Source organism: Cherax quadricarinatus, chromosome 41 (assembly GCF_038502225.1).
Source record: "Cherax quadricarinatus isolate ZL_2023a chromosome 41, ASM3850222v1, whole genome shotgun sequence".
Taxonomy (NCBI): domain Eukaryota; kingdom Metazoa; phylum Arthropoda; class Malacostraca; order Decapoda; family Parastacidae; genus Cherax; species Cherax quadricarinatus.
The window spans coordinates 1477412-1494575 of record NC_091332.1 but is presented as its reverse complement, the minus strand read 5'-3'; the positions used below and the strand labels follow the sequence as shown (position 1 = coordinate 1494575).

Below are 17164 nucleotides of genomic sequence, written 5' to 3'. Positions count from 1 at the left end.
TGTATATTACGGCATAAATACCAGTGTATACTACAGTATTTTTTCCCCTTTGAGAAAGCTTCAACCTTGTGTTTGATCCTGCCTACTCCTTCCTTGGAGATAGATGGTATAAAATGCCGACAAGTTGGAAAAAAATAGATATAAATGCAGTATAATACGAGCCTTTATTGACTACGTTTCGCCCACACAGTGGGTTTTATAAAACCCACTGTGTGGCCTTTATTCTGTCAGTTTTCCTTTTTTACACTAGTGACAAGAAAGAGTTTTAAAACAAACTTTTATTGGGACAACGTTTCGCTCTATGTAGAGCTTTATCGTGACTTGATAAGGCTTTACATAGAGAGAAACGTTGACTCACTCCCCCTCCCCCCAAAAAAACCTGGTTTAACAAGTCCCTTCTTTTTCATGAGTATTCCCGGTGGTAAGCCACCACACCGCCTGGACCCAGACTAGCATCTTCCCTCACGATCTACCATCCATCATCATCAATTCTGCTTCGGACTTTGCTGCTGTATTGTCTCTCATCTTCTCTTCTTGTTTTGTGGTTATTCTAGGCTTTTCAGCCTAGAATAACTTCTCTAACTTCTCTTCGTCGTGATGTATCTCTTAACAGGCCTTGGGTTCTCTCTTTCTCTCTCTCTCTCTCTCTCTCTCCCTTGTATTTCGTATTCTCCTGTGTGTGCATGCCCCTTGTCAGTGCACGTAAGTGCTTTTTTTTGCGTGCAAGTGCACGTGTGAGAGCTAGTAACGTGTATTATTATATTCGTGAGTTCATGCAACGCCTGGAGAATATTCACAATTAACCTCGAGAGTTTTTTCCCGGCATCAAGGCAGTCAACTTCAAGGTTAATTATGAGCAAAAATTGTGAGATTGAATTTTCCAGTGTGTTGTTATCTGGGATAACAGAATTTCTCTCTTTTTTCACTTTCTATTTTTTTTTGGTTTCAACTTCACTTTAATTTCCTCCATGGAATTCCAGAGTTTATTATTAATGTTTTCATTCTGAGATTAAAGGGTCTCTTTCGGGCTAACTGCAGAGCAAACGTAATCTACGTTTTTACCGAAGCCGAGTCAACAACAGACTGGCACTGAAACAAAGCCGTCCCCTCTGTCTCCCTGCTGAACCAGTCTCCACTGACTGACCTATAAACGCCAGTCCTCACGCCGGATCTGCACGAATTCAGATATATTAGGATTAGATGAAGGTTACATTACGCTTTTTTTTTTTCATCAGCGTCTAATCATACTGTTTGGGACAATCAGAATAATTTCCAGCGTAGACAAAGTCGCCCCCGTAGATGCCGCTTCAGCCAAAACAGTAAGAGAGAAGCACCCACCCAGAGCGGCTTGTGTCGCTAACAATAATCATATCGATGACTCCATCCTAAGATCATTAATTTTATAAGTCAGATGCTCATAAAGCAATTAGTGCATAACCGTCAGGTTCTGCTGTGCGAACACAGCACATCAAAAAGAGAAGGTTCATCCAGTGTTGGGCACAGCAGCAGAGATCCTCTTACCTGTGACAACAACGCTTGTTACCAACTCTCTTTCTGAATTCATAACTTAATTAAATTGTTCTATTTCAGTGGATCTTTATGTGCATTGAAAAAAAGAGGAAGGGGTAGTCAGACCCACCATCGTTGGTAACACCTTCCGACTGGTTGCTAGTTTTAATCAGAGATATTTGAAGAGAAGCTTCCAGCTTGCTTCGGCCAACCCATCTTTCCTTTGGATCTCTTAAGGCAGCAAAGCAGCAGCAAATCATGCAACTTACCCGAAAATAAGGATTACCTTAAATTAATTTAAAGATATGGTTTTAAGAGCCATTCAAGAACTAATCCCTGGTCTGTTTCCCTTCGTTCCAGCTGGTTACAGCAAAGACTCAACTTTGTTGTTAATATCGCATAGTCAGAGGCCGTCCAGCAGTAAGACCAGCCCTCCTCATTTCTGTTCTGCACAGTGGTAAGGAAACTCCATACCTGCTACCTGGATGACGGTACTTGGCAGATACAAAAGAATCCCTGGCAGCACATCTTTCCGAAGTCACTTCGTGTAATATTCACAAAGTAAATACTTGCCTGGTGTATTATTTACAGGGTTAATACCTATCTAGTGTAATATTCACAAGGTTAATACCTCTCGAATGGAATTAGTGAGTTTCTTTAATATTATATTAGCACCTACCGGAAGGTCCAGTTGTAGGTAGCGTTGCAGGGCTCGTCTGACTTACACTCTGGGCAGTCTTCAGGACACCGCCGACACACATACATTTGGTAGATGGGATTCTTGTTATACCTTATACTCTCCCACGCCACTGTGTGAAGAGGGATACTTATTATACATCATATTCTCCCATGCTAATGTGTGAAGAGGGATACTTGTTATACTTCATACTCTCCCACACAACTATGTGAGGGGGATACCTTTCATTCCTCCTACCCTGACGCCACTGTGAAGAGGGATACAACACAGCAGCTCAGGTAAACATCAAGACTAACCAGTAAAACTGGACTTGCAAAACATTCTGCTTTGTAGTGGCAAATATTTCCACCCATTGTTAATATCATTTTATCTCAGAAAATAAAACAATTATACTAAATGGATTTCGGTCGCTTCATTGCATAACCTCGGTGCCTCAGCGCACGCGACAGGAATAGTGCAGAGTGCGGCACAAGTTTGCAAGATGGTTAATTATCAACACTGAAGATTTGACTCAGAAGAAGTAATCTCAAGTTATTACATAGAAATTAATAATGCAATTCCTTCAATAAAAATGGAATATCTAATGAACCATTCAGAAACAGGCGAGTACATACAGTGAAAGTCATTTTTTACTGACAGTCATCAGGTGATGATTTTGGGCTGGGGGCAACAGCAGCTGCTGGTGTCAGGGCTGGAGTCAGAAGCAGCTGCTGGTGTCAGGGCTGGAGTCAGCAGCAGCTGCTGGTGTCAGGGCTGGAGTCAGTAGCAGCTGCTGGTGTCAGGGCTGGAGTCAGCAGCAGCTGCTGGTGTCAGGGCTGGAGTCAGCAGCAGCTGCTGGTGTCAGGGCTGGAGTCAGCAGCAGCTGCTGGTGTCAGGGCTGGAGTCAGCAGCAGCTGCTGGTGTCAGGGCTGGAGTCAGCAGCAGCTGCTGGTGTCAGGGCTGGAGTCAGCAGCAGCTGCTTGTGTCAGGGCTGGAGTCAGCAGCAGCTGCTGGTGTCAGGGCTGGAGTCAGTAGCAGCTGCTGGTGTCAGGGCTGGAGTCAGCAGCAGCTGCTGGTGTCAGGGCTGGAGTCAGCAGCAGCTGCTGGTGTCAGGGCTGGAGTCAGCAGCAGCTGCTGGTGTCAGGGCTGGAGTCAGCAGCAGCTGCTTGTGTCAAGGCTGGAGTCAGAAGCAGCTGCTGGTGTCAGAGTCAGAAGCAGCTGCTGGTGTCAGGGATGGAGTCAGCAGCAGCTGCTGGTGTCAGGGATGGAGTCAGCAGCAGCTGCTGGTGTCAGGGCTGGAGTCAGCAGCAGCTGCTGGTGTCAGGGCTGGAGTCAGCAGCAGCTGCTGGTGTCAGGGCTGGAGTCAGCAGCAGCTGCTTGTGTCAGGGCTGGAGTCAGCAGCAGCTGCTGTTGTCAGGGCTGGAGTCAGCAGCAGCTGCTGGTGTCAGGGCTGGAGTCAGTAGCAGCTGCTGGTGTCAGGGCTGGAGTCAGCAGCAGCTGCTGGTGTCAGGGCTGGAGTCAGCAGCAGCTGCTTGTGTCAGGGCTGGAGTCAGCAGCAGCTGCTGGTGTCAGGGCTGGAGTCAGCAGCAGCTGCTTGTGTCAGGGCTGGAGTCAGAAGCAGCTGCTGGTGTCAGGGATGGAGTCAGCAGCAGCTGCTGGTGTCAGGGCTGGAGTCAGCAGCAGCTGCTGGTGTCAGGGCTGGAGTCAGCAGCAGCTGCTGGTGTCAGGGCTGGAGTCAGCAGCAGCTGCTGGTGTCAGGGCTGGAGTCAGCAGCAGCTGCTGGTGTCAGGGCTGGAGTCAGCAGCAGTTGCTGAGTGCAGCAGGGTCAGGGCTGGAGTCAGCAGCAGCTGCTGGTGTCAGGGCTGGAGTCAGCAGCAGCTGCTGGTGTCAGGGCTGGAGTCAGCAGCAGCTGCTGGTGTCAGGGCTGGAGTCAGCAGCAGCTGCTGGTGTCAGGGCTGGAGTCAGCAGCAGCTCCTGGTGTCAGGGCTGGAGTCAGCAGCAGCTGCTGGTGTCAGGGCTGGAGGGCTGGAGTCAGCAGCAGCTGCTGGTGCATTATTATTATTATAATCAGGGCTGGAGTCTGAGGGGGGGATGTGGAAGGCATTCAGCAGCTGCTGGTGTCAGGCCTGGAGTCAGCAGCAGCTGCTGGTGTCAGGGCTGGAGTCAGCAGCAGCTGCTGGTGTCAGGGCTGGAGTCAGCAGCAGCTGCTGGTGTCAGGGCTGGAGTCAGCAGCAGCTGCTGGTGTCAGGGCTGGGCCCATAACACACCTCACATAAATCATACAAGATCATCCACTACGTGTCAGCAGTGTTGATTTATGTCTTAATAAATCTTTGAGACATTTCAGTTTTCTTTGTTGGAAAAATAAAGGTTATATAAAAAATGGGAACCTCTCCCGTTTTTTGTGGTCACACTTTTCTGTTTTCAGGGGTCGAACCTTAGCTCCCGTCCCTGGCTCTTTGACTTCATCGACCAGCATTAGTCGTATGTAGCCTCTTTACTCCCATCATGCATGTTCCTAAAGCTGTGCATTGAATGTGTCAACATTTGCATATTCACTTCCTAACACCTGTCGAACCTGAGACTGAGATCACTCCCCCTGTCTCTACCCACCCCATTAATTTCTCTGAGTACCTTTTACATCATAATCATATCTCTGTTAGTCCTCTCTTCCAGAGTCATCATATTCAAGGTCTTTATTCTGTCCTCACTGTGTACACGTCTCAGCACCGGGACTAGTCGGGTTGCAAACCTTTAGGCCTTTCAAAAAAGATTTCCACCCCTTCCCAACCCCCCAACCCCCCGTGTCTAGTCTTGCATATATATATATATATATATATATATATATATATATATATATATATATATATATATATATATATATATATATATATATATATATATATGCAATAAGATCACAGTAAACAGGTGATTTCAAAATATGCAAAACAACCACTCTGAAAGAATAGAGAAATTCCAAGCGCTTTCGTGACTACTCACATTATCAAGGAACTATGAAAGTGAAGCATCCAAGGAAGCTATATAAGGGGTCGGCCAGCACCTCACTATCAGATCCCACAACGGTTAAACACGTGACGCGCGGCGAGCCAACTTGGACAGGTCCTTTGCACAACTCACCCCCAAGCTATTTATTTGTCCAGTGTATTATTAAATTCTACCCAAATTCTATCAATTATAAATGGATCTAATTTATATAAACCAAAGGAAGTATTCATATTATTGTCAAAACTGCTTTTTATGAAACAAGATTCAATTATATTCCTGTCGACCATGGACTTGCTTGATACTACTTTCTCAACTTTTTGAAAATCAATTGGATGGTTAAAATCTCTTACATGAATAAATAGAGCATTGGAATCTTGTCCAGTTCTAATGCTATATTTATGTTGTTTTAATCTTAGTTCGAGATTTTTACCAGTTTGACCGTAATAAACTTTATCGCAAATTTTACAAGGAATCTTATAGACACATCCATCAGCATTTTGGGGGGAATTCTTAATCAAAAGTTTTTTTACTGTATCAAGATTTTTGAATACAACTTTAATATTAAAAGTCTTAAGAAGAGAAGGCATATCAACCAAGTTTTCATGGTATGGGAGAACCAACATATTTTTAGTTGAATAAGGCTGGTTGCCGTTTTTTGGATTATAAAAAGTGTTCCTAGCAACTTTAAAAGATTTATCAATTACATTTCTTGGGTATTTTAAATCATTACCTATTTCATAAATTTTGGATATTTCCTCATCTATGAACTCAGGACTACAAATTCGTAAAGCTCTCAAAAACATTGATGAGAAAACAGACAGTTTGACTCTATCTTGATGCGAGGAATAATAGTGGACATAGGAACAGTTATTTGTAGGTTTTCTGTAAATTTTAAATTTGAATTCATTATTACCCTTAATAATAAAAACATCTAGAAAAGGCAATGAGTTATTTTCTTCAAACTCAACAGTAAAGTTTATAGAATGGGCTAAGCTATTTAATTTTCCAAGAAAATGGTGTATATCTACATTTTTGGGCATAAGACACAACATATCATCAACATATCTGAACCATTTAGCTCTATTAGGGAGGATTGTGTTAAGCAACCTTGTTTCAAAAAATTCCATGTATAGGTTACTAAGAACAGGTGAAAGAGGATTTCCCATTGCCATACCAAACTTCTGAGTGTAAAACTTATCATTAAATACAAATTTTGCATCAACAATGCAAAGTTTAATAAGTTTAATGATAGTAGGAACTGGCAATGGTAAATCATAGTTAACGAGTTCTTCAGATAAGAAACTTAATAAATCATCAACAGGAACTTTCGTAAACAAGGAAGTAACATCAAAACTAACCATGTTAAAATCATTTAAGTCAGTCAAGGAGTTTAATTTATCAACCAAGTCTATGTTGTTTTTAACATTAAAGTTAGAAATTTTGCCAACAATAGGGCTCAAAATATCGACAAGCCATTTGGATAATTTATATGAAACTGACCCTATGGAGCTAATAATTGGTCTGACTGGATTCCCTGGTTTGTGTGTTTTTATTAGTCCATACATGTAAGGTAAAGATGGATTAGTGGAAGTAAATTGTTTGACTAATTCATCTTTGCCTTTCAGTAGAAGTTTTATTGTTTTATTGAAATTGCTGTTAACGGTTTCTAGGGGATTTTTCCTAAGTTTAGAATAGGTTTCAGTATCATCTAAGAGATTATTCATTTTTTCTTGGTAATCATTTTCTTTCATAATTACTATTGCATTTATTTTGTCTGCTTTAGTAAGGCGCAAATTTTTATTGTTATTAAGTGTATCATAAGACTTAAAGAATCTTTGAGGGCAATTGGGAATGTTTGGTTTTAACATAGAGCTGTATACCATTCCTTTACTAATATTAATTTCATCAGAGGATAAATCAGAAAATTTTTCAAAGTTACAAAAGGCTTTTGCAATTTCAACATTATTAAGTTTTTTTTGAAGTTGCAACACTGGACAAATAAATAGCTTGGGGGTGAGTTTTGCAAAGGACCTATCCAAGTTGGCTCGCCGCGCGTCACGTGTTTAACCGTTGTGGGATCTGATAGTGAGGTGCTGGCCGACCCCTTATATAGCTTCCTTGGATGCTTCACTTTCATAGTTCCTTGATAATGTGAGTAGTCACGAAAGCGCTTGGAATTTCTCTATTCTTTCAGAGTGGTTGTTTTGCATATATATATATATATATATATATATATATATATATATATATATATATATATATATATATATATATATATATATATATATATATATATATATATATATATATAGAGAGAGAGAGAGAGAGAGAGAGAGAGAGAGAGAGAGAGAGAGAGAGAGAGAGAGAGAGAGATACTCACTATCAACAAGGGTACCATTAAAAGTACCATTGTTCCTGGGAAAGTAGCCCTTTCTGCACTCGCACTTATATCCTCCTCTCACCCAGCCGTACCCGGGCGTGAACACACACTGAAAAATAAAAACATGCATAAACTAATCTCAATGTACATAAATTACCTGTCTGAGGCAATACATTCAAAGTTTATTCTCTATAAGGATTACAATGCTGAGTTTACAGAATTTGGTTATTGTGTGGTTTACATGTAGTTAAATAATGATTACAGAGTGTACCACTAGAACGCCTAGCATGGCTAGGCATTTCGGGCAGACTTAGTTTAATTCTTAATTTTAAAATATTACAAATTATGAGGTAAGTTGGTATTATGGCTAAGTGACTAAATACTAGTTTGTGAGTTTAGCAATGTGAATGCTTTTGTTTTGGCACAGTACATAGTTTCAGTATTGGAGTATCACAGGATTCATTATTTTAAGATTGAGATTAATATTTCTGTTTATGGTCAAATGGGTGAGTGAGTGTAAGTGTGAACCACCAGGTGGTATTCGTGTAGTTAGTTGACGGGGTGTATCAGGGAGATAAGATGTTTTCTAATGGTAGTTTTGAAGGTGATGAATGTGTCTGCAGTTCTAGAGTTCTCAGGTAGGGTGTTCCAGATTTTAGGGCCTTTGACATACATTGAATTTTTGTAAAGGTTTAGTTGGACACGGGGAATGTCGTAGAGATGTTTGTGTCTGGTGTTATGCCTGTGGGTTCTGTCACAACTATCAAGAAAGCGTTTTAGGTCAAGGTTAATATTGGAGTTTAAGGTCCTGTAGATGTAGATTGCACAGTAGTAAGTGTGGATGTACTGAACAGGGAGTAAGTTTAGATCTATGAAGAGTGGGGGGGTGTGTTGCCAGGGATGGGATTTGGTGATTATTCTTACTGCAGCTTTTTGTTGGGTTATTATTGGCTTTAGGTGTGTTGCTGCAGCTGATCCCCAAGCACAAATAGCATAGGTGAGGTATGGATAAATAAGTGAGTGGTATAGTGTGAGAAGGGCATTTTGCGGCACGTAGTATCGTATCTTGGAGAGGATCCCAACCGTTTGGGATACTTTTAGATACTTTATGGCGACGGAAAGTTCACTGACGAGGCAGAGAAAAAAAATGATTGCACAGTTGCATGCTGGGTACGACACCAGAGAACCTGAGGAGGAGGATCTGCATGAGTTAATGTTGCACTCTGATGATTGCCATATTTTCTTCAATACTGAATGGTCCATATAGGTTTAGTGCTTTTTCTTTTTCATAATAAAAGTAATAATGAGGACAATGAAGATAATCATAATAATAATAATAATAATAATAATAATAATAATAATAATAATAATAATAATTATTATTATTATTATTATTATTATTATTATTATTATTATTATTATTATTATTATTATTATTATTATTATTATTATTATTATTATTATTTGAATATTTCTATAATTGTATTTTATCATTATTATTATTATTATTATTATTATTATTATTATTATTATTATTATTATTATTATTATTATTATTATTATAAGAGTATCTCCCGTAACCAGTTCATAAAATATCAGAATCAAGTTGGATAAATTAAGACCTAGAAAGTATATAAGAAAGTACTAGCTTGGCCACTCTGGTGGTGTGGGTTGGAAAACTGTGTAGATAGCGGTGAACAACACTGTCTGGGGCTTCCCATGACTGTACCGCAGTGCCTGTGATGGCTACTCTTTCTTTTAGTTAATAAAATTGGACACAGTAGTCTGCTGCTTCCCCATTCTGTGTAATACTTAAACACTGGGAATTATAGCTATGCTTGCCCTTCATGGCCCTTCAGGGACGGGGGATGGGCCTTGATGAATATACTGCAATAACTCCAGCTGGAAGGTACCGAGAGTGACGCTGTATCTAATATACTGCAATAAATCCAGCTGGAAGGTACCGAGAGTGACGCTGTGTCTAATATACTGCAATAACTCCAGCTGGAAGGTACCGAGAGTGACGCTGTATCTAATATACTGCAATAAATCCAGCTGGAAGGTACCGAGAGTGACGCTGTGTCTAATATACTGCATTAACTCCAGCTGGAAGGTACCGAGAGTGACGCTGTATCTAATATACTGCAATAAATCCAGCTGGAAGGTACCGAGAGTGACGCTGTGTCTAATATACTGCATTAACTCCAGCTGGAAGGTACCGAGAGTGACGCTGTATCTAATATACTGCAATAAATCCAGCTGGAAGGTACCGAGAGTGACGCTGTATCTAATATACTGCAATAACTCCAGCTGGAAGTTGTAGACACTTGATTTCTTTCAGATGTTCATTAAGAGGTAACACCAATCATTTACTGAAGGCTTCAGGCGTAATACTCTGTACTATATAAAAGGTGTTTCTCGCAGCTGAATCAGCTTCAGAAGAAAACCGATGTGAATAATGTAAACTTCTGAAAATATTACATGTTTTGGGTATTAGTTCATCATCTATATTACTTGGGTGGCACACACAATGTGCTCTTAGGATCGTCGACGATGTTATCCACTTTTAAGCTGCTAACGAAACGAATAATGGTGTATGTATATAATTTTTTGGTATGTGGTTGTCTCAACACTTTCCCTGTTGATCGGAACTTCAAGAAATGGCGTTTACCTTGGATTTCACATTCATATTTCAACATAACTTAAGGAAAAAATTCATATCTGAGGGGTTAAAATGCTGCCCTTCTGACCACACTAAGTGAAAATGTTCTGGAGTATACCTGGAGAAGATTTAGGGGGTTAACGCCCCCGCGGCCAGGTCATCTATATTTCACAGACAAATTTAGTCATATTTCCACGCTGTCACTCACTGGTATTAGAGGAAATACAGAACATGAATACACGTTTGGAGTGACATCTAAACTGTCTTATCTGAGCGCCTCTGCAAAGACAGTGATTATGTGTGAATGATAGTGAAAGTGTTTCTTTCTCTTTTAGATCACCCTGCCTCGGTGGGAGACGGCCGACGTGTTGGAAGAAAAACCCACGTATTGTATGTGATTAACGTTGCGTTATCAACACTCGTTTAATATATATTAAAGTGCACATTTGTGATATATTATGTATATTGTTCTTGTGCTGAAAAAATACAATTGGTTTACTGCTCTCTCTCTCTCTCTCTCTCTCTCTCTCTCTTTATTATATATATATATATATATATATATATATATATATATATATATATATATATATATATATATATATATATATATATATATATATATATATATATATATAAACTCTAGCTCTACAATATTATCTGAAGATACATACATTGTCAATAGTAATTAACCTGGCTAGTTCCTGGTGCCTCGTGCTCCAGCAACCAGCTCAACGGTACAAATAAATTTATTATCTCTAATGGAGTCATTCTGTCGTCGCTGTGCTCTTCCCTTTCTCATTTCACTCCTCGCCCTACTCTACCACACCTCGCCCTACTCTACCTCACCTCGCCCTACTCTACCTCACCTCGCCCTACTCTACCTCACCTCGCCCTACTCTATCTCACCTCGCCCTACTCTACCTCACCCCGCCCTACTCTTCCTCATCTCGCCCTGCCTTAAAGTACTTACTATGTCGTGGTACTTCCTGTTGTGAGAAAATGTCCCAGTGTGTATACTTATTCCAGAGTGAATGTGTGAATGACTATGGCTTGTGTCGTTTGCTTGTAACTGAGCATGTTTGTAAAAGTACAATACTCCAGCGCCACCTACAAGCCCCTTCAGCCAGTCCCAAGAAGTCGCCAAAGTTGTGAAGCGATGTGGTTCACTTGTAAATCATCCTTGGCAGACTTACCTTCAAGTTTGGTCGCTACGGTTCTCTTGCTTGCGTTTGTCTTATTCTATATGGCTGTATATATTGTGCCTACCTGATTAATATTTGCTGAAGGAAATAAAAATATTTTCTCTGCTGCTTTTTTTCTCGCTCCTAAGTGTTTATCGTGCTAAAGGCAGGGACGCTGTGGAGGGTTGGAGAGACTTGTGGAGGGTTGGAGGAAGCTGTGGAGGATTGAAGAGATTTGTGGAGGGTTGGAGGAAGCTGTGGAGGATTGAAGAGACTTGTGGAGGGTTGGAGGATGCTGTGGAGGATTGAAGAGACTTGTGGAGGATTGAAGGAAGCTGTGGAAGATTGGAGAGAATTGTGAAAGTATCGTTTCTCCTGGTTCTTTTAAATGTTTTTACCTTTTCTCTGTCTATGAGAGCCAGTAGGCCTAATGCAGTGTTCCTCCATGCTTATGTTCTTATTTTCAGCTCGCTATGGTGTTTGGTTAATTTTATATAGCCGTTGCCCGTTCTAACTCGTAAAAGAGTCACTGAGTTGTGTTTTTTTTAATTTAGAAGTTTGGAAACGTGGGATTATTGACTAATCTGTCAGAGGCATAATTAATATCCAAGTCAACATCTGTGTGTGTGTGTGTGTGTGTGTGTGTGTGTGTGTGTGTGTGTGTGTGTGTGTGTGTGTGTGTGTGTGTGTGTGTGTGTGTGTGTGTGTGTGTGTGTGTGTGTGTGTATGTGTGTGTTTGTTTCAACAGCGAGAAAAATGCTTTGCGGAACAAGCGTTTATTCGGGACAAAGCTTCGCTTCGGTGGAGCTTTATTATGAAGCTGAGAGAGCTCTGCACAGAGTGAAACGTTATAATAAAGTCCCACAAAGTTTCATGTGTCTTTGCCATATTTCTGTGTCGAGGGGTCGAACCCTACAAAGCACTGGGATTCTCGTTTTATGAGTATTGTGTTCACAGAAAATGGGAAATCTGTGAGAACAAAAGAGGTCTCCTCTCATGAATGCCACAAAGGAGCAGAATAGCTCTCTGCTCTAAATGATTGACTCCTGCCTGTAATAGACGCCTCCCTCCAGACCTAGAAAATACTTTCTCTTCCAGATCTAGAAAGTACTTTTCCCTCCAGATACAGAAAGTACTTTCTCCTACATCCCAGATTGAGTACAACGGTATTTTTTACTAACCTTTGACGATTGGTTGTGACACTTGTGAGTGCCGAGGAAGAAGGTGACCTGGGTGTCAGAGTGCTGGTTGTGCTGCTGCTGGTCCTCGGGGTCACACTGGTTGATGTCCAGGCGGGTCACATCCATGTCAAGGCTCACCAAGCTCGGGTTCCTGCAGTGGAAAGGTCACCACACGTTAAAGAGCGTCCACCCAGTAACACTGCTTTTAACAGTGTCAACTGAGCGTACAACTGGTTAAGAGTAATCTTGTCACGAATACAAGTGACACTACTGTGTCTGGAGCAGTGTTGCACAAGTGCCTAATTTATCAACTTGTCAGTTCTCTGAACTATTTAACTACAATTCACAACTAACCTAGTACAAGTCACGGTACCGTGGCTGGAGATTAACACGTATCTCATTGTATAAATAAATTAATAGAATCTTATTTAGTCACTTCCGGACCAACTCATCACCCAGCAACACTACACTTACGTGCTGGCCGTAGGCAGCAACAGCCTTGCTGATCAGAAAGTCAACAGGTAACCCAGATCTCAAGCCTGGCTGTCATAGCACCATTCGAAACCAGTCACAGGCCATTTTGTTTATATATATATATACATACATATATATATATATATATATATATATATATATATATATATATATATATATATATATATATATATATATATATATATATATATATATATATATATATATATATATATATATATATATATGTCGTGCCGAATATGTAAAACTGGTCAATTAGCAACAACTCATTTAAAATTTATTATTTTGCACCAAAAGAATCTTAGAAAACTTACCTAACCTTATTATAACAAGAACAATTTATTTTAGCCTAACCCAACTAAATATATTTTAGATTTGTTTACAATAATTTAATACTAAACAAACACAGTGAAATATATTTTTCTCGTTAGGTTCAGAATGATTTTGGCGAAATTATTGCATACATAATTTTCACTTGTCCTATATGGCAAGATGAGCGTTGCTATTTAAGCCAAGATCGCAAGTTCTGCCTATTCGGCACGACATATATATATTTATATATATATATATATATATATATATATATATATATATATATATATATATATGTCGTGCCGAATAGGCAGAACTTGCGATCTTGGCTTAAATAGCAACGCTCATCTTGCCATATAGGACAAGTGAAAATTTGTGTATGCAATAATTTCGCCAAAATCTTTCTGAACCTAACGAAAAAAATATATTTAACTGTGTTTGTTTAGTATTAAAACATTGTAAACAAAAATAAAATATATTTAGTTGGATTAGGCTAAAATAAATTGTTTTTGTTATAATAAGGTTAGGTAAGTTTTCTAAGTTCCTTTTAATGCAAAATTATAAATTTTTACATTAACATTAATGAAAAAAATATATCTTTAAACGTATAAGAGAAAATTTTGGAAAGGACTTAATTTTAAATGAGTTCTTGCTAATTGACCAGTTTTACATATTCGGCACGACATATACATATATATATATATATATATATATATATATATGTATATATATATATATATATATATATATATATATATATATATATATATATATATATTTATATATATATATATACATACATATATATATATATACATACATGTATATATATATATATATATATATATATATATATATATATAAATATATATATATATATATATATATATATATATATATATATATATATATATATATATATATATATATTTATATATATATATATATATATATATATATATATATATATATATATATATATATATATATATATATATATATATATTTTTTTTTTTTTCAACAAGTCGGCCGTCTCCCACCGAGGCAGGGTGACCCAAAAAAGAAAGAAAATCCCCAAAAAGAAAATACTTTCATCATCATTCAACACTTTCACCACACTCACACATTATCACTGCTTTTGCAGAGGTGCTCAGAATACAACAGCTTAGAAGCATATACGTATAGAGATACACAACATATCCCTCCAAACTGCCAATATCCCAAACCCCTCCTTTAAAGTGCAGGCATTGTACTTCCCATTTCCAGGACTCAAGTCCGACTATATGAACATAACCGGTTTCCCTGAATCCCTTCACTAAATATTACCCTGCTCACACCCCAACAGATCGTCAGGTCCCAAGTATCATTCGCCTCCATTCACTCCTATCTAACACGCTCATGCACGCTTGCTGGAAATCCAAGCCCCTAGCCCACAAAACCTCCTTTACCCCCTCTTTCCAACCCTTTCGAGGACGACCCCTACCCCGCCTTCCTTCCCCTATAGATTTATATGCTTTCCATGTCATTCTACTTTGATCCATTCTCTCTAAATGACCAAACCACATCAACAACCCCTCTTCTGCCCTCTGACTAATGCTTTTATTAACTCCACACCTTCTCCTAATTTCCACACTCCGAATTTTCTGCATAATATTTACACCACACATTGCCCTTAGACAGGACATCTCCACTGCCTCCAACCGTCTCCTCGCTGCTGCATTTACCATCCAAGCTTCACATCCATATAAGAGTGTTGGTACTACTATACTTTCATACATTCCCTTCTTTGCCTCCATAGATAACGTTTTTTGACTCCACATATACCTCAACGCACCACTCACCTTTTTTCCCTCATCAATTCTATGATTAACCTCATCCTTCATAAATCCATCCGCCGACACGTCAACTCCCAAGTATTTGAAAACATTCACTTCTTCCATACTCCTCCTCCCCAATTTGATATCCAATTTTTCTTTATCTAAATCATTTGATACCCATCACCTTACTCTTTTCTATATTCACTTTCAACTTTCTACCTTTACACACATTCTCAAACTCATCCACTAACCTTTGCAATTTTTCTTTAGAATCTCCCATAAGCACAGTATCATCAGCAAAAAGTAACTGTGTCAATTCCCATTTTGAATTTGATTCCCCATAATTTAATCCCACCCCTCTCCCAAACACCCTAGCATTTACTTCTTTTACAACCCCATCTATAAATATATTAAACAACCATGGTGACATTACACATCCCTGTCTAAGACCTACTTTTACCGGGAAGTATTCTCCCTCTCTTCTACACACCCTAACCTGAGCCTCACTAACCTCATAAAGGCTCTTTACAGCATTTAGTAACTTACCACCTATTCCATATACTTGCAACATCTGCCACATTGCTCCTCTATCCACTCTATCATATGCCTTTTCTAAATCCATAAATGCAATAAAAACTTCCCTACCTTTATCTAAATACTGTTCACATATATGCTTCAATGTAAACACTTGATCTACACATCCCCTACCCACTCTGAAGCCACCCTGCTCATCCGCAATCCTACATTCTGTCTTACCTCTAATTCTTTCAATTATAACCCTACCGTATACTTTTCCTGGTATACTCAGTAAACTTATTCCTCTATAATTTTTACAATCTCTTTTGTCCCCTTTCCCTTTATATGAAGGGACTATACATGCTCTCCGCCAATCCCTAGGTACCTTCCCCTCTTTCATACATTTATTAAACAAAAGTACCAACCACTCCAACACTATATCCCCCCCTGCTTTTAACATTTCTGTCATGATCCCATCAGTTCCAGCTGCTTTACCCCCTTTCATTCTACGTAATGCCTCACGTACCTCCACCACACTTACATTCTGCTCTTCTTCACTCCTAAAAGATGGTATACCTCCCTGGCCAGTGCATGAAATTACCGCCTCCCTTTCTTCCTCAACATTTAAAAGTTCCTCAAAATATTCTCTCCATCTACCTAATACCTCCCTCTCCCCATCTACTAACTCTCCTACTCTGTTTTTAACTGACAAATCCATACTTTCCCTAGGCTTTCTTAACTTGTTTAACTCACTCCAAAATTTTTTCTTATTTTCATTAAAATTTCTTGACAGTGCCTCTCCCACTCTTTCATCTGCTCTCCTTTTGCACTCTCTCACCACTCTCTTCACCTTTCTTTTACTCTCCATATACTCTGCTCTTCTTATAACACTTCTGCTTTGTAAAAACCTCTCGTAAGCTACCTTTTTCTCTTTTATCACACCCTTTACTTCATCATTCCACCAATCACTCCTCTTTCCTCCTGCCCCCACCCTCCTATAACCACAAACTTCTGCCCCACATTCTAATACTGCATTTTTAAAACTATTCCAACCCTCTTCAACCCCCCCACTACTCATCTTTGCACTAGCCCACCTTTCTGCCAATAGTCGCTTATATCTCGCCCGAACTTCCTCCTCCCTTAGTTTATACACTTTCACCTCCCTCTTACTTGTTGTTGCCACCTTCCTCTTTTCCCATCTACCTCTTACTCTAACTGTAGCTACAACTAAATAATGATCCGATATATCAGTTGCCCCTCTATAAACATGTACATCCTGGAGCCTACCCATCAACCTTTTATCCACCAATACATAATCTAACAAACTACTTTCATTACGTGCTACATCATACCTTGTATATTTATTTATCTTCTTTTTCATAAAATATGTATTACTTATTACCAAATTTCTTTTTACACATAGCTCAAT

The 17164-nt window shown here is 39.3% G+C and overlaps 1 protein-coding gene across 1 annotated transcript in view; it reads right to left on the bottom strand.

The window, feature by feature from the left end:
- LOC128695770 (probable G-protein coupled receptor CG31760) overlaps positions 1-17164 on the bottom strand; it is a 47299-nt gene that overhangs the window by 23668 nt on the left and 6467 nt on the right. Inside the window, exons 3-5 of the mRNA XM_070092883.1 lie at positions 12596-12746; positions 7572-7680; positions 2189-2318 (exon numbers count right to left, since the gene is read on the bottom strand). Of these exons, the coding sequence (XP_069948984.1) occupies positions 2189-2318; positions 7572-7680; positions 12596-12746 (390 nt within the window). The remainder of the gene's footprint in view (positions 1-2188; positions 2319-7571; positions 7681-12595; positions 12747-17164) is intronic.